Raw genomic sequence first — 17,922 nt, 5'->3', positions numbered from 1 at the left:
CTTACGTTCGGTTTCTGAAGCGTGAGGGGACCGGTCTACCAATGCGGTTAATTGGGTGATGATTTTGTTCCGTGCGCGCTGAACACATCTGCACAGCCTCCGGGCACACAGAGAGCGGCCGGCTGAGACGAACGCCAAATGTTGCGTCTCGACGCACGCGCACACGCAAGGTCCGGCCGCGATGCTACGTCCGCTTTCGACAGTCTGCAGCTTACCGACTCTGCTCCCTGGTGAGGACTTTTCAATGGGCAAAAGCCGGCGCTATGAGGCCCTAGCGCTATTGCAAGCGCGTACGAATGACGTGAACTTCTGTCGGTCGCTCACCGGTCTCCATACTTGACTCGGCGTGGGGGTGTTTGTGTTTGGCGATGTGTGCGCCGCCTGGGCCGATCCGCAACGCTCGACAGGCGTATGTATTGCAGTGTTTCAAGTGCTGCCTCCGCTGGTGAAAACGCTTTGATTTTTAGGCGCTTGCTTGTGAAAATAAAAGCCGTTTTTTTTCCCCACACTTTGGCCTTCACTTCCCCTTTCCTCGTTCACCCTCCCCTTGCTCTGCTCAAGTCGTCATGGTAACGAAAGCCATACTCGGCATCGGCTGCGAAGTACAGCGCTGTAATTCGTCTTCTTAGTTTGACGGAAACGTGTCACACACGTTATGCGGACACCTCGGAACGCTTTTAAACGCTGGGATGCTCTTTGGCCGTTTCCCCTAACCCTAACTTTATCAGTTGTGGAAAACCGACACCTCGTGCAGCGGAGAATTGGGGTGTGACACTATCGATACCGGTAGGAAGGCATTCAAACATTGCGCTCCATAAAACCACAACACAAAATCGCCATGAAGTGTGATCTCAGACAACAGCAAAAGCCATCAAATACTTGAAGCTGCTTTCTACATAAAGACAGGATAAAAAGATTTGATATTTTGTCCCAAGCCGAAATAGAAAGTGCAAACGTTCTACGCGGCGTTTCCGCGGCCCTTCTGCACAAGCAGATCACTTGAAAGACACCGAAGGGAGTCTTGATGTGGAGAGGAGAAAACCTTGATTTTGCTTCGTTTGTTCCTCCACAAAAAGGTGCATCTGCCGGAAGATTTGTTGCAGTTCTCCGGACAACGCGTCAAACATCGGTAATCACACCCTTGAAATGTCCCCGAACGGCTTCCCTTTTGTGTTCTGGCGTCAAACAAGGTCACGTGTGCTCGAAGCGGCTCTCCCGGCGATGCTGCGCGCCGCAACCTCCAAACGGGAGTCAACATTCAATGAATGGCGCTCGGATTTGCCTTGTATGTCACGCAGGGGTGCCTAATAATGTGGGGGCAATGCCGAGGAAATGGCGTGGCGGGCGCACAAAAGGGATCAGTCATTTATTTGTCTTTAAAGAAAACAGCTGTTCAAAATTGCATCGGTTACCTTGCCTATGATGTTTGCAAGTGCACCGCGATCTGCGGACAAGCGTTCGACTTGCTAAATGCGGCAGTCACGATAATACAAATGACCGTAAAGCCTTTCCTCCACCGGTGGTGACGTTAGAATCCAAGGAAAGCCCGGGTTTGTTTCCTCAGCGACATCCTATTGGCTGACTTTCGAAGAGCGTCGCCGCGGTCAACTCGAGGGAGGATTCTGACATTTCCATCAGGCCGACAGCGGTCGGGACGAGATGGAATATTTGAATCCGGCCTGAGCGGCCCTCTCGTCAGAACGTTCGCCGCTTCAGATGAGCTCGCCGCGTCTCGCGCGCCGACATCCCATCAAAGTCCCCACCGTGACTTCACCCGTCTTCCAACGGGCCTCGAGCTCGGTTATTTGTTGACGCCGAACGCGTCATGTGTCATAACTCCGTCGTCCTGTACTTTACAGTTGGACCATCACCTGATCTCGAACGCGATTGAACTGTTCAACCTCACTGCGTTCCGTTAACAAGCGATTCTATTCCAACAAATCTCGCCTGTCCTCGGAACTGGTTGCTGCTGTTTAACGGCTAAAATCAATGTTGGTCTGTTAAAGTGTTTCATCTCGATATTAACCGCGTGAATGATTCTTTGTGTTGTTGTTGTTGTTGTTGTTGTTGCGGGATTAGGAATGAATGCGTTTGCAGTGTTGCGCAACCGCACACGTGACACCGAAGCGAAGGGTCCGCCGTGCCTGTGAATATTCTCAGAGCAGTCAAGCGATCTCAACCGGACCGTCGCGGTTGTCTTGGAAGACGTTTCGGCTTGTCGTCCGAGCAGGCTTCGTCGCTTCATCCCGTTGCAATTGATTCAAGGTCCTGGGAAGGGAGGGGCTTTTGAAATGTCGCTTACATTCGCTAACTCTGAATGGGAGACACATCTCTCAGTACGATGCAAAAAAGTTACAAGAATATTTTGTTCTTTTTTTAAATGCTGCATGTACTTGGGTCTGGGCTGAGGTCCACCTGCGTGGAGTTCGCCTGAATTTCATTCTTGTCGGTGTGCGCTGCCGTAAGAGCGTCTCCGTGGGCTTTATCGCTTAGGACCGCCTGGAAAAAGCGCCTCCTAAAAACACACACTCGCTGGCACTCGCCACATAACAGCCTCAGCGCCAGCACACACACGGAGGCGGCTTTCTTGCGCTCCGGCGGGCCGGACGTTCGCGCGCGTGGCCGCGATGCCGGCGCTTCAATGCGGGCACAAAGTCGCCTTACCGACGCAGACAGACTGTACAACGCCGTAAGAAAATGCAACGTCGGCTCATCGCAAAGTATGGAACGCCGCACGCGGTGTCGATACGGCACGCCGGCATTGGCTCGCGATAACCGCAGCCTTCCGACGCAACGCTTCGAAGCTGCCGCGTTGGGGTCATTTGGGCCTTTTCCGAGTGTCGTCCAAAAAGCAGAGCTTCTCTGTTGTCCACGAAGCAGATGGGCCGAGCTCAATTGGAAAGGGCGCCATTTTGGGGAGTGTCCGTCATCGTCGTGCGGACGCCGACCGAGTTCGGTGAACTCTGATACGATCATTCCGGTCAAACATCTCGTGAGCGATGAAGGTCCTTCTTCCTTAAAATAATAACATTCTGTCGAGAGTTATCATCACGGTGTGTTATTGTTGATCGCTATTTTTTCGGTAGTTTTCGTTATCGTTATTGAGATTCCACAAGGTGCCACGCTGTCTTCGTGCGCGGAGTAAGAACGCCATCATCCAGGCTTCACGGCGGACATTTTCTGGGAATGCCGGACGGAAAATGGGAAGTTGCTTTTAGAATGGCGGCACGGCGCTTGGCTGGCGACCGGTTCAGGGAGTACCCCGCCCCTCGCCCGAAGATAGCCGGGATAGGCGCCGGCGCGCCCGCGGCCCACGTGAGGAGAAAGCGCTCCGGAAAAAACGGATGGATGGTTTTGAATGAGGGTGGAGGAAGATGATGAGACGCCGGTGAAGAGGAAGGTGTGCTTGCCATCCGACACTTGTCTTCTTGTCTTTCACCCGTCAACGCACAAACAAACAACGTGCCGACACGTGAGCAGCCATACGGACCGAGCTCCCCCTTCTTTCCCAATTCTTTGTCCGTGTGGGAGATTATCTCTCTTCCCGCCAGCCCTTCATTGGTCGCTCGCTCTCGTCATCCTTTGCGGTGCTTTCTCCTCGGTCGTGAGCGCTCTGCTGCGACGGGCCTCGGGTCTTGTTCGCAACCCCCGTGCGACTTCTCATCGCCGCCTCGGGGTCGTCGGCGCGTGGGCGCTGGGGTGGTCGAAGGGGGGCAAAGAAAGCAGAAGAAATGCGAGCGGGGCCTCGGCGTGTCGTCGACGCCGGCCGGCCTCACGGTTCCGGCTTTGGGTTTGGATCTCGGCTGCGGCCTTCCGGTGTGGACTTCGGCGTCGGGGAGATGACCCGCGGAGGACGGACGGCGGGCCGTACCGTCGGAAACGTCGTGAACGTGTTCATAGACAAAGTCCGTCCGTGTCGGTCAGTTGGATCAAGAGCCGCAACTCGCTTGATTGTTCGCTCGCGCGGTCGGCCGGGCCAGTCAAACGATTTGGCAACTCGCCTCCGACCCGAGAAAGGCTCCAAAGGTGGAAGCGGCTCAGGAAGATTTGAGGGCGCGGCGCCCGCCCCCGTGACAAGCGCGACGGCTACGTCTCAATCTATGTCAGCATTGTCAAAAGCTTCCAACTTGATTTCTTAAGCACTTTAAAAGCACGCACAGTGCAACAAAGTGCTGTGCAAAGCCATCAAATGCATAACACATACTCGAGGTTCAAATAAAATAAAATAGAATCAAATGCGTAAGACAATTCAATGAAGACAAATGTTAGTCATAAAAAGAGCAATAACGTCAGAAAAAAAATAAAGATAAAAGGAGATCAAAGAATCCAATTCCCACGCGTGATGGATCGAGACGGCACTCGTAAGGTGCCGGATGTCAAGGGCAGACAACGTGACTGAGCCCCGCCTCCGCATTGCAAAAGCTGCTGCGTTCGTAACAGCCACAAGCAGCGGGACGACGTGCGAGGGGGCCCGCGCGCGCGAACACCGCAATGGCCACGATGCTCACATTACGAACTTTACACGGCAATTGACAGGAATTAATCGCAATGTAAAGTTAACATCAAACTGTAGTCGGGGCGAGACTTTGGATGCATTCGTGAAGCATAATCAGCCAAACTCGCCTGTAGATGCCACAAGATGGTGGCAAAGCAGCATGAAGCTCCTCAACTCACTGCGACACAGTTCCTCGGCAGCAAGACGGTGGCGAAGCGGCATGAAGCTCCTCAACTCACTGCGACACAGTTCCTCGGCAGCAAGATGCCACGAGACGGTGACGACGCGACATGAAGCTCCTCGACTCACCTTTGACCTGAGCGCACAAACCGCGACTAGGCGGGTTTCGAGCCCGTAACGAAGGCTAGTTGTTGTTTTCGTTTTTTTTCTGGCGACTCAGCGAGTCTGCGGGGGAACGCCGCTGACGAACAAGCATCGGACAATTTTGAAGCTTTTGACGTGTGAGCTTTTGACACTCCCCTGCTGCCGTTTGAATGAAGGATGAGAAACAATAGAGATTTGCCATCATGCACAAATGCCAAGCTAACAAAGTGTCGTTCGACTATTTCCAATACTGGATAGTGCATGAACTTTACAAAGACTTACATAAGGTCTACAGACATAGTTTTATTTTTATACAATTCCGTTCATTTGTTATCTTCAAAAACTCCATCGGATGTATTCTAATGACTCATCACCTTGATTAGTTTTAGAGGCGCACAGAAGGAATTTCGGGTGTAAGAATGCATTCGATGAAGAATGAACACACGCGCCTGCGAGTCAAAGAACGTTCGATTGGAAGTGGCCGTCTGCTGCCCTCCAGCGGTCAAAATGAGAAGGCGCCGGCACCGAAAGCTCCGACAGGCTGCGGGATAGGGGCGAGCGGGGGGTGGGGCGCGTCCCTTTGACCTCCGAAGGTCAAAAACGGTTCGATTCACACAACAAACGCGCCAAAAGAGCGTTTTTCGGGGCCAGTGACGGTGTCGTCTTCTCTTCTTGCCCCTGCGAGCCACATGGCGACCTCTTTCCACGACGGACAACAGCGCAGAATTGGCCTCAGTGGCCAGTTGAAAACGCTTTATTGCAGCGCTTCCTGTGCGAGACTCCGAATCACACCTCGGGCCTCCAGGGTAGGACGGTGGGGAAAAAAGTTTCGAGTCGCGCAGACACTTAAGAGAATCAACAAATAACAGCAATTTGAAAAGCACGACAATTTTCCCATTAAGGCACAACAGACAACTTCATACGTTTGGGCCTTCGGGACAGGAACAGTACGACTTTCCCCGAGACGTGCACAACAACAAATACAAACACACAAACTAATGTTTTCTGCAATTACTGATTCTTCAAGTGATGACAACCCATCTTTTATTCATAATTTACATTGACGACAATCCAAAAATTTAAAAGATGCATAAGCTACATTTGGGATTAAAAGGTGTCCGATGGACAGAATAAGAAGTGCCCTTTTGAAGAACATCAAAAAATGGACCAATAGGAAGGAAATACATTCAAACGCTTGCATTACGTTGGGCAAAATGCAACCTTAACAAGCAGCCGTACAGCGCTTAACTGCAATCAAGTCAAAATAGACAGGATAACATATTTCTCATGTCAAAAAAAAAAAAGAAATCATATTCACACCTCCATTGGTTATGTCATGCAGAAGATACATGTATGGGCCACTGCTTTGGGATTTTGATTTGCTAGATCATGTTTTATTTATTGAATTGACCAATAAAGTTATTCGAATTCAAAATGAAGCAACTGCCATAAAATGGAGAACGAGTCATTTGCCCTCATGGTAGTCGCGCAACATTTTCATTTAACAGATAAAACTGCATACTGTCATTTTACCGCTAATATGAATATTTGGGAGAAGGCGAGTTGCGCCCGTTCATTTGAAATGATTCTTATTATTTTTTAGCGGGATTCAAATTTGGTGCAGAGGACCACGTAGCCTGATCCTGCACTTTAATTGGCCAGCCTGCATTTGGGGGGTGTGGCTCAGTGAGAAGTCAATTCTTCTTCTTCTTCTCCATTATTTCTTTATTTTTTTACTCGTGTTGCCGGGCAGAACGGCGGAACACGAGTTGGCCGAAGGATTCGGCGTTCGAATTTGGGTGCTCGGGCTTCGTCAAACCTTCCCAAAAATGTGCTTTTGAGCTTAACGGAGAAGTCGAAATTGTCCATCGGTGTGAACGCTCGTTTGCCCCAACTCATTTGCAGCCCGAAAGAGGACAAAGGATGGATGAAAGTGCATTGTTTTCATTAGTACGTGTTGACGATGACAATAAAAAGGACAACAAAAGAGCCACGCTCCAACCTCCACCAGCTGTCGTACGCACAAAAAGCGAGCGGGATCAGTTCAAAACAAAACAAACTCATGTAATCGTGTCATTGGCATGGAGGATTAATGGCGACGCACGTGTAGATGGATGCGTGTTATCATGATAGCTTAGCTCGTTCGAATAGCCGTCTTCAAAACGTAGCGAGGAGACGGCGGCCGGCCCGGTCGTTTCCCCTCCCCGCGGAAAGCGGCGCTCGCCAAGTAAGTACACGAATGCGGCAGCGGCTTTCTAACACCGCGGGAGGAGGAGGAGGCCCTTCTTGTAGGCGAGCACGCCGGCCGCGGACAGCAAGGCGAACGCTCCCGCCAACTTGAGCAGGCCGCCCACCGAGGGCGAGTTCCTGTCCCAGAAGCTGGTGGGGAAGGGGCGCGCCGGCACATCCTGTTGGGACGGAGACCACGGGCGTCGACCGCGTGTCAACACATTCGTCAACACATTCGCCAGGAGATTTCTCTCACCTCGGACTCGGGCTCCGTCTGCCAGATCTGGCTGCGGTGGATCTTTCCCATCGTGCACAAAATCTGCGGCACAGTAAAGAGCGGCCGTTGCGCATTAGGGGCAATAGTCCGTTTCTCAGGAGTACATCCTTTCACTTCCTGCTTCATTTCAAATTCTACGAGGCTCTCAAGCTACGCCGCTGTGACTGCTTTGTTGTCGGAAGAGTCAAATAAGCTATTGCGCAAGTAACATTACCGAACCTGCCTGACCACCGTTTATCCAGCAAATGCGCCACAACATACGGACAATGTTGTTTCCAAGGCAACCGGACAGCGGCGGGATGAGGCGAAAGCTACAAATACTCGAACACCAAAATGTGGCACAGATGACTAAAGAGGCAAAAAAAAGAGACGGAACGCTATTTGAACAAAGCCTGTTAAGTCCTCCGCGTTTGCTTTGACGGGACACGCGAGACGCGGAAGCGTTGGCTAATGCACGTTCAGGTTCCGCTATTCCGCCGTCAAAGTGAATTAAGGCGGGCAGGAAGTCTTCCGATCCCTGGCGATAGCGAGGGATCGCCGCCAACCTCGTTATGTGGACGATCGCGTGATGCTAATGAGGTTAGCATGGTAGCAGGTGCTCCAGGAGATTCTGTCAAGCCGTACGTAATATTTTGGTCTTATTTGACATGGAGGATTAATATCACGTGCATGGAGAAAGACAATTTGATAGGGGGTCCCAGCAAAGAGCCTTGTGTGTGTGTGTGTGTGCGTGAGGGGGGGGGGTGTTCTTTAAATCCCAGTGTTACTTTTAAAACAAGAAAGAAAAAAACCCTTTTGAAATGTAATATTAATGCTGATACGCCAAATAAAGAAACTCAGTGAGGTCTGACATGTCGCAGGATTGCACGGAACGGCGCCGTATAGCATCGTCCGGGAAAGTAGCATCGAGCATTTTGTATCGCGTCGCGCGGCGTTGCGTCGCATGTCGCCCCATCCATCTCCTGCGTACACGGTACATGTCGCGGACGTATGCCGTTATAGTGTGGTATGCGCATGCGTTATGGCACACGGACGGCCGCTACAGTGGCACACCAAAAAGGACTGACTTCCATGTTGTGACTGTGCTTATTAGCGTCGCTTAAACATTTTTGGAAGCGCAATACCACGGCATTTAATGTTTGTTAACAGTTTTATTGAGGCACCTAACGTGCCGTTCGCTGGAGGCGGAGCGATTGAGTTCCTTTGGAATGGACCAGAGGACCGCCCCTTCCTCTTTTTGCCACCTTTGTGTATACGGCCCCTCCCTCCCCTCTCTCAAAGCGTCTTGTCTTCCCTGTCCTGGAAATATTCTCCCCTTCATCCGGGTCCTGTCATTCTCAGGGCACGGAATTGGACCGCTGTGTTTGTCTTAGAAGACGTTTCGCCTCTCGCGCGAGCGGGCTTCGTCGGTTCACGCGACGAGGCCCAGACGGGAGGGAGGCCCTCCGAACCTGCGGTTACCCCAGCCGCTCACGTGTGTGAGAAGTGCATCCGATTATCAACCGACACGCCGGCCCGGTACGCTTCAAACCCGGTCACAGCGTGAGACGGAGGCCGGTCCACAAAAGCGGTCAAGTGCGGTGAGGAACGCGCACATACATACAAGCAACCGCCGAGCAGACGCGCGGCACAACACGGGCGAGCAAACGCCTCGGCCGTCTAGCTGCGCCTCCGAGAGAAACAAAACGACAAATGCGCATATTGCGGACAGGCGAGACAGACGCTTCGAAAGAGGAGCGGGAGAGGCCGTTACGTGACCGTCTGCCGCTCACAACGCCCTCCTCGCCGCCATTCCAAAGAAGCTCAACCCTTCCGCCTCCAACGAACAGCACGGACTCCACGAGCGCTTTACAACCGAACGGAATATCCACGAGGGACGTTCGGCTCGACGGCTCCATTCCGGAAGAACGATCGCGGAAGTGGTGTGCGTCCTAACCGAGCCGGATGAAAAGGGGATGCTCGGATCAAAGGGCGAAAGGTCCCCACAGGCGGACGAACGAGTCCGGTTGCCTTCCGTTCAACGCCCTGAGCCCGAAACCGGCCGTTTCTTCAATTCTTATTTAACGTGCAGGGAATACATTTGAAATGACCTCGAGAAGAGTTTTGTCCTTTTCCCCATAATGATAATGTCCATATTGTGCTTCTAATATAATTCAATGTCCTTTTTTTTTTTTCAGGAACAAAGCCTTTGCTTGATTTTTGATGAACAATTAGGCCCCACGACTTAGGCTTGGACTTTTTGGCGTTGGCGTAAAAGCTTCGAGAAGCAGCGACGTAGGCAATTGTAACATTCTGACCTCTCTGGCCGCCCTCTCTCCAGCCTGGACGGCGCCCTCCATGTAGCCACTCCACTCGGTGGCGGTCTCGGTGCCGGCGAAGTACAACCTGCCCACCGGCTCCCGCAGCACCCTGCCGGGACCACGTCCACGCTTTTCAACCTGGGTTTGGCGCCGGCGCGGCTCGTTTGGCCGCTCCGCTCGCTTACCTTCCGAACTGGGTGAGGATGCCTGGCGGGAAGTAGGCCGTGTAGCACCCTCCCGAGTACTCCTCTTCACACCAGTTCTTCTCCTCATAGTGGATGGCCTGGAGCGCACACGGAGGGCCTGATTTACTAAGATGGCGCTAAATTGCGTGTTCACTCAGTCGGACCCGGTGGCGGGCACACAAGTATTGTATTTGGTAAGAGGCTTTTACGCTGGCGGTTTTCACTGTGGAAGACCAGAGAGAGTAAAAGTCTCAGACGCGCTTTACCACGAATTCCAGTGTAGACGCCGGCTTCCTGGACGTTTGGGCTCAAGGGCTCTCCGAATTTCAGACACCAAGCATTTTTACAGACGCAAAGTCCGCCATGGCAATTTGTCTCAGCTTTGATCAATTTCGTTCCGCGTGCTGAATCCGTGCGCAGCTTTTGCAGTACGCCTTCCAGAAGTTTGCCGTGTTTGGCAGATGCGGTCGTGGGCGCGCCCGCTTTGCCGATCGTCACGCGCAAACCTTTCGTGACATCGGGGGCGAAATGACGGCAGTCTCGCAGAACGTCTTTGGGATTGGAAACTCACATGCAGCGCTTCCTCAGTGCCCAACACTCTGGAGAAGCTCTCGCAGATCCTCTTGAACCTAAAACACAGTTTGGCATGCGAGTGAGCGTGTGAAACATCTTCGTGTCGATCCTCGCGTTGTCACCGTGGGAACAATACCTCTCTTCTTTGGTGAGGCCGCAGAGCCTCCTGCATTTGCGGGCCAGGATGAATCTGCCGGAGGAAAATGCACGATTTCAGAAGCAGCCTAATCGGGACATTCAATTGCACGCACGGTCCGCCCAGTGGCGTCGCTCGGCACGGATTCTTTATATGAAGTCGGATCGCGGCGTTGGGTTTTGTCCGGACGCCTCCGCTATAGTCACCCCATAATGGCCGGCACGGAGCCGTCGGGCTTCGTGTCATCCAGCGTCAGTCCGATGGGCGCCCCCTCCTCCTCGATCACCATGCTGCCGCACAAACCTGGAGCGGAAAACAAGATAGGGAAAAACAAGGAACGGCGAGTCCTTCCTCCCTTGTGTTCCTCACCCTTCTTCCTCCAGAAGTTCTCTTTGTAGTACACCATGCACTTGATGACCGAGCCCATGGGGACGCGGTGGATGAGCTGGTTCCTCAGGGGGGGCAGCTCGGGGTTAAAGTGCATCTTCAGGTTGAGACCGGGAGGGGTGGCCACGATCACGTACTTGGCCTGAAAAAAAAAAAGCCAGCAGATGGCAGCGACAGATGGTGATTGCGCTTGGACTTCTGCTTTCTCCAAAGACAAAAAGATTTGTTTGCCCACAATCAGCGCCAGGACACTTGCGGGCGGCAAAAGGGAACGACCGCTGACCTCAACTGAAAATGGCGACAAAACTTTTGGTTTTCCTTCTAAATGAATCCAGCGAAAATGGAAGATTCGCCGGTGGCGTCGTAGCTATTCCCAGAGGGAACCAAACCTCATCGGCGTATATAAGATCTTTGCTTTGCTTTGCTTGTCTTTATTTGACCAATCCAGCCAAACACATTGGCCAGCCTGCCAGCTAACGTCAGCGCTAGGTAGCGCTCATACAAAAAAAAAATAGAAATACAATTAAGGTCTCGGCCCAGAATAACAAACGGCAGATTCCCTTGTAAAGAGTACGACATGGCTTTCTTTTTTGTTTTTTTTTTCGCCGTCAACGAGCACGCCATTGACCAATATGAACGACAATATGATTGGTCTTTCGCGAGCCGCAAGTGCGCGCGTGACGTGACGGGAGCGGCTACCACGTAGATCTGTTTATCCGTGGTCTCCACCAGCACCGCCTCGCCGCTCTGGTCGATCCTGTAGACCGGCGATTGCAGCTTGACCCGATCGCCGAGCTCTCTGGCCATGCACTCGCTGATCTGACCCGAGCCGCCCACAAACTTCCTCTCCTGCACCACACCGACGTAGAGCGAGCGAGCGAGCGAGAGAGAGAGAGAGAGAGAGAGAGCGGTTACATCGTGGCATTCATCCACTGGGAATCTTCTCCGAACAACAATAATAGTCACATAAAACGCTATAATAGAGTGTAGAGCAGTTGTAATATTCCCAAAATAAAGTCACAACATTATGAGAGAGAGTAATATTTATATTTACAACTAATCGTACCTTTTTAGTGATATGCAGTCAGGCAAGCTGCAATCATCATTGGTACTTTCTGATATGCGGCAGCACTTTATTTTATTTTATTTTATCGGCACTCGCACTTTACAAGGGCGTTGTGCAACGTTTTTGTTCTAATATATCTACACAGTAAGATAGGAACCTTTATTAGCACCACAAAGAGGAATCTTCCCCAGCAGCAATCGTGAATACGGAAAATCCAAAATATGATTAGAGAAAAGCCATTTAGTGACGAGAGACAGTAAGATTTGGCGTGAAAGATGCGTGATGTAAAATACATTTTGTCAAAACAGTTTCAAAATGTCTTTTTTTTTTTTCCAAACTCAATCAATTATAATGACAATTAAGTCCGGAGACAGAGGACATTGCAGCAAAAACAGAATCAAGTCCGACTATTACAAGATAAGCGGCTGTGTCTATTGTAGTGTGGCAATTTTGAAATTCATGTAAAATGATTTTTTGTATTCTTGAAACATGACAACAAGCGACACAAATTGATTCGAAAAACAGTTTGTGCAAGCCGGACGACTGAAACGACGGGGAACAGAAGGAGCGCTTGGATTGGCCGCTTGTTGCTAGGCAGAATTGAGCGTGTGCGTGTGCAGCGGCCTGGCCGCCGTCATACCTGTCCTCCGTTGGTGGTGGAGAAGATCCTCATGGTTCCTCCCGACTGCTTGATGTACCACAAGAACCAGAGGGCCGACACCTCGTGGGGTTCGGAGGTCACGTTCACGTTGACGAACAACGTGGCGAAGCGGCGGGCGGCGCTTCAAACGCACGGCGGCGCCATTTCATGTTAAAACAGGAAAGTCGTTTGGCTTTTTCTTGACCTTTCGGTGTCTTTCGCGACACTCATTCCGCAAGAAAAAGTTGGCGTGAAGCGAGCGGACTCGCGTTGCACTTTTTTACGTTGAAGATGTTAAAGTCAGACGTGGGATTGTTTTGGTCTCGATGTTTAAGACGTGCGTGATTGTTTCAGGGTTTAAGGGTTACTTTTCTCCATCTTAAGACAGTTAAGAATGTTAACTGTAGATCTTAATGTTTTGTTTATACATTTGGAAGACACGTTCAAGATGTCAAGATGAGAAAAGATTTTTATTCCACTTTGATATGAACAGTTCTCGTATCGCAGATTAGAAGCTTAAAGTCGTTTGTGTCGAAAGTTCCGGCTGTTCCGATGTTACTTTTCGCGTTGCCCGTGCGGTTAACGAAGCGTAAATGAAGCGCGAGACGGCCGCGTTACCTGGTCCAGCAAACGTTCTCGATGAGCTGCCGCATGCTCATCTTGTCCCACTCCTCGGCCCGGGGCGCTTTCCAGGGGGCGTCTCTGGGGATCTGTAAGGCAAAAAAGCACAACGCCGCGCGTCCGACCAGAGCGCCACACGACGCGAGGACGAGCCGCTCACCTCCGAGCCCATCTGGTCCAAGGTCCTGAAGAGGTTGGTGAAGTCCAACTTGACCACGGGGTTCCACATGGGCGGGAACGACGCTTTGAAGGAGGAAGACTTGCCCTAATGGACGCAGTGCAGACTTTAGTTTGGGATTTATTATTATTATTATTATTGTTATTATTATTGTTGTTTTTCCCCCCAGACGACGAGCAAACTGTCCTTCGGCACGCCAGAAACATTTTACGAGCTGCCGCCCGATTTGGAACGCCTTCGCAATCGAATAAAAGTCTTCACAGAAATTCGGCAACTCGGGGCGCTGCTGCCACCTAGTGGCTGGAGGCCTTCGATTATATTTGGAAAAGAATAGTATCGATGCGCAATCATTATTAGGATTCCTTGTATTTCCTATCATTGACAAATCATTCATATACATTTATTATAATATTAAATGATAAACTTTGTACCTTGGTAAGGTTGATGATGCATGACGATATATGTATTTTAATAAATAAAAAGGTTATTGTTTATAAAATAAACAGGACAGTATTTACGACGTTTAAAACCAAATCTAAAGTTTTATATATATATATATAAAACACCTATAGGCTAAATGCAGACAGCATCGTTGTTGACAAATAGTATATGTGATGTCAAAACACAGTATATCCTTTACAACAAACAATATGTATCAACAGTATTATCATATATATGTAATATTTAACCCTAACCCTAATATGTAGTCATATACTATATATGTATTTGTAATGCTAGAACCATCATAGTACGGTATAGTTGTTTTCCTCAATAAATAATAATGTTTGATCAAAATAATAAAAGCATAAAAGCTTAAACAAAATAAGAGGACGGCCACACAGAAAAGGCAAAAACATGGACGGACACACAATGCGCTGTTGTCGTCATTTATTTATGTTTTTAAAATATGATGATAATGTTGTTGTTTTTTTTAAAGAAAACATGTTAAATTTGTTTTGTGTTCTGTCAAAGCACTTTGCAAACCTAAAGAAAATCGTTATTGCCGTATTACAACGCTGTCAGAGTCAACGCAACGCTCGTAACATCGTCTTCGTAGCATCGAGTTTTGACTGTGAATGGGGCTCGCTAGGTGCTGCTTTTTTGGTTGGCAACAGAGCAAGCGCGTGGGCTCAGCGAGTCACTCAGTTGACGCGCGTGCGTCAACTGAGGCGATGACGCGTCGGGCTTACGTGCCCGAGCAGCAAATTGAACTTGGCACATGCCAATTGGCGCGGCCGCACGCAGTACATCATGCAAGCAATGACGTTGGCAGCTTTCAACTCATGACTGTCATAAACATTTGGACTTTATCTTTTACAGCAGGGGCGGGGAATCTTTTTCTTACCGAGGGCTCCAATAATGCCAGGACGCTTCGCGGAAGGTAAAGTTCATACTAAAATGAAATAAATTACTATTTGAATTGAAAAGAAAAAGGATCTGTTCAACAATATTTTGGAAAGACGTTTTTCAGGAGCCCGAGTATCTGTAACAAAGTTGCGCCAAACAGCAAAATATACGATATCTCATAAAGTGTACCATTGATGGTTCGGCGGGAAATCAAATCAAATGACAGCATTCGATGGTTTATTTATGAACCTGTTTTTCCTACAAACATATCTATAATAATTGCTTCATTTTTCAGGCATGCTGGCTTCTCAATTGTCCTACAATTCTGTGATGTAGAATATAAAAAATTGATGACAAAATGCAACTCTTCAACTTGACTTTCTTACTACTTTTATGACAATTGTGCAATTGTTCACACTGGCTCGACCTTTGACCCCTTTCTCATCACGCACGCCAAGTTTACACAAGGATAAAGTTCACTGAAGCAAAGTTGATCACAAGCACACTTATCTCGCGCTTATCTTTTTATCTGATCTTTTTTCCTCCATGAAAATGAAAGTCCTGCATTCCCAAATGTTTTCCCGTGAAAAGCGTTCCTCCAATTCATTTGCTTTCTCTGAAACACAGCATTTTTTTGGGGGGGGTTTTTTTTGTTTTTTTTCCCCCGAATGGGACTTTTTTCTTTGGATGGAAAAAAAATGTGAAAGTTTTGCGCTTTTTCTTCTGATAAGAAAGAAGTAGAAAAACACGTACAGTCGCCCACCTCACGACGAACTCAAGTGGAATTTTAAAATGAAATGCACGGTAGTCTACCCGCTTCCCAAATTCCGCGATTTGCGTTTTGGGGGGAATTTATTTGCTGACAAACTCACCTATTTGCTATTTTTGTGCTTGGGCCAAAGCAAATCCTATTTTACTTTGGCGCCTATTTGTGGCATCATAAGAAAGCACGCGGAAGTGAATTGAGGAGCTTCGTGTCGACAAAAGTAGATGCCATTTTGTGGCATCTATAAGCAAATGTTTAAACCTTCCGGGGGCGGCGTGAATTACGTTGCGACACGGCTCGGTGCCCACCCTCCGCTACGGTCGACGTTTCAATTTCGGGTCGCGTTTCAAGTGCTGCCGCGGCGGCGCGTGTTTTGCGAGCGAGACGTCGAGCGTGACGCATGCCGTGATAAAGAACAGCAAAGGTAAAGTACAGGTGCGGGGTGCGGTGTTTACCCAGGCAAGGAGGCGCCACGCCCAGCGACGAGGCGCTCCCTCCCGCTCGGCACAATGCTCGCTGGTTGGGAGCTTTTCATCCATATTCAAATATGTCAAGAGCGTTTTGGGTTTTTGACATCTCAGGCTCCAATACGTCACTGCTCCCCCGTTGGCCCCCAACGAGCCAAAAATGCTGACTTAGGGCCAGCTGGTCGCCAGCCAATCACAGGGCAAGGATTCATTTTTTGCATGAATTTGTTTTAAAAACAATTGTTAAGATTTGAGATTTGTGCATGCTGTTCTTTGAAAGAGTTGGACACCCTTTTTTTTTTTTTTTTAAATTGATTTTTTTTAAAATTGATTTTAATTGATTGAGTTCTGAGGACCGGGGTTCAATCCCCGTTTGCTTGTTCTCCCCGTGCCTGTCCGGTTTCCTCATACATCCCAAAAACATGCATGCTAGGTTCATTGACAACTCTAAATTGTCTAAAGGTGTGAATGTGAGTGCGAATGGTTGTTTGTTCCTATGTGCCCTGCGATTGGCTGGCAACCAGTTCAGGGCGTGCCCCGCCTCCCGCCCCGCCCGAAGACAGCTGGGATAGGCGCCGGCACGCCCGCGACCCGCGTGAGGAGAAGCGGCTCAGAAAAGGGATGGATGGATTTTTTTATGGTCTTGGTCTCGACTCCCAAAAGGCGAGTTGTGGTCTGAGATTGCGCAATCTTGACTCGCAGTATTCAAGAGGTTCTTACGTGACGCGGGAATGTCCGGCGTTGCGATTTCCCTGCGCAGTATTAAAGACGATCTTACGTTTTGTCTTTAACGACGATCCGCGTTCCAGCGCAGCCAGACATACGATCGCTACACAGAGTCGACTCGAGTGAATCCATCTTTAAGTTGTTGCGAGTCAAGTAAGTCGATAGTCCTTTTTTATGTCGTTTTAAATGACAGTAATATTCCAAAAATGCTTTTCAATAAAGGACATCTGAGTCGTCCACTCTTTGCGGGAATACTATATAAAGAAGAAATGAACGATTGAAAATGACATGGCAACAAAGAGCAGATTACAGTGGGTACGGAAGGTTTTCAGACCCCCTTCCATTTTTCACTCTTTGTTATATTGCAGCCATTTGTTAAAATCATTTAAGTTCATTTTTTTCCTCATTAATGTACACACAGCAACCCATATTGGCAGAAATTGTTTTTTTTTTGTGCAGATTTATTAAAAAAAGAAAAACTGAAATATCACACAGCCTTTGATGTGACACTCGTATATTTAACTCGGGTGCTGTCCATTTCTTCTGATAATCCTTGAGATGGTTCTACACCTTCATTGGAGTCCAGCTGTGTTTGATTGTACTGATTGGACTTGATTAGGAAAGCCACACCCCTGTCTATATAAGACCTTCCAGCGCACAGGGCATGTCAGAGCAAATGAGAATCAGGAGGTCAAAGGGACGGCCTGAAGAGCTCAGAGACAGAACTGTTGCAAGGCACAGATCTGCCCAAGGTTACAAAAAAAAAAAAATTCTGCTGCACTTAAGGTTCCTAAGAGCACAGTGGCCTCCTTTATTGCTCAGTGACGTTTTTTTTTTTTTTTTAATTAATAAATGTCTATGTCTCAAAAGTGTTCTCTGTCAATTGACTGACTGTTGTCGAACTAGAGCGGCTCCAACTACCGGAGACAAATTCCTTGTGTTTTTTTGGACATACTTGGCAAATAAAGATGATTCTGATAATCCTTAAATGGAAGACGTTTGGGACGACCAGAACCCTTCCTAGAGCCGGCCGTCCGGTCAAACGGAGCAATTGGGGGAGAAGAGCCTCGGTGAGAGAGGTGAAGAAGAACCCAAAGATCACTTTGGCTGAGCTCCGGAGATGCAGTCGGGAGATGGGAGAACGTTCTAGAAAGTCAACCATCACTCCACCAGTCGGGGCTTTGCGGCAGAGTGGCCCGAAGGAA

General features: G+C 49.2%; 1 protein-coding gene across 3 annotated transcripts in view; it reads right to left on the bottom strand.

The window, feature by feature from the left end:
• Positions 1–5,834: 5,834 nt before the first annotated feature.
• The window catches only part of mao (monoamine oxidase), a 28,082-nt gene continuing 15,994 nt past the window's right edge, over positions 5,835–17,922 (bottom strand). The window contains exons 4-15 of one of the 3 annotated variants that reach the window (XM_061791772.1): positions 13,394–13,498; positions 13,231–13,322; positions 12,613–12,754; positions 11,606–11,755; positions 10,889–11,048; positions 10,726–10,822; positions 10,520–10,573; positions 10,382–10,439; positions 9,811–9,908; positions 9,623–9,734; positions 7,305–7,367; positions 5,835–7,227 (exon numbers count right to left, since the gene is read on the bottom strand). In XM_061791772.1, the coding sequence (XP_061647756.1) occupies positions 7,075–7,227; positions 7,305–7,367; positions 9,623–9,734; positions 9,811–9,908; positions 10,382–10,439; positions 10,520–10,573; positions 10,726–10,822; positions 10,889–11,048; positions 11,606–11,755; positions 12,613–12,754; positions 13,231–13,322; positions 13,394–13,498 (1,284 nt within the window). In that variant the 3' untranslated portion in view covers positions 5,835–7,074. Of the gene's footprint in view, positions 7,228–7,304; positions 7,368–9,622; positions 9,735–9,810; positions 9,909–10,381; positions 10,440–10,519; positions 10,574–10,725; positions 11,049–11,605; positions 11,756–12,612; positions 12,755–13,230; positions 13,323–13,393; positions 13,499–17,922 lie in introns of all 3 variants that reach the window. The other 2 variants (XM_061791771.1, XM_061791773.1) reach the window with 2 other exon arrangements.

The sequence above is a fragment of the Phyllopteryx taeniolatus genome, chromosome 12, assembly GCF_024500385.1.
Source record: "Phyllopteryx taeniolatus isolate TA_2022b chromosome 12, UOR_Ptae_1.2, whole genome shotgun sequence".
NCBI classification, from domain to species: domain Eukaryota; kingdom Metazoa; phylum Chordata; class Actinopteri; order Syngnathiformes; family Syngnathidae; genus Phyllopteryx; species Phyllopteryx taeniolatus.
The sequence above is the reverse complement of the archived record's forward strand: the minus strand, read 5'-3'. Positions and strand labels throughout refer to the sequence as shown.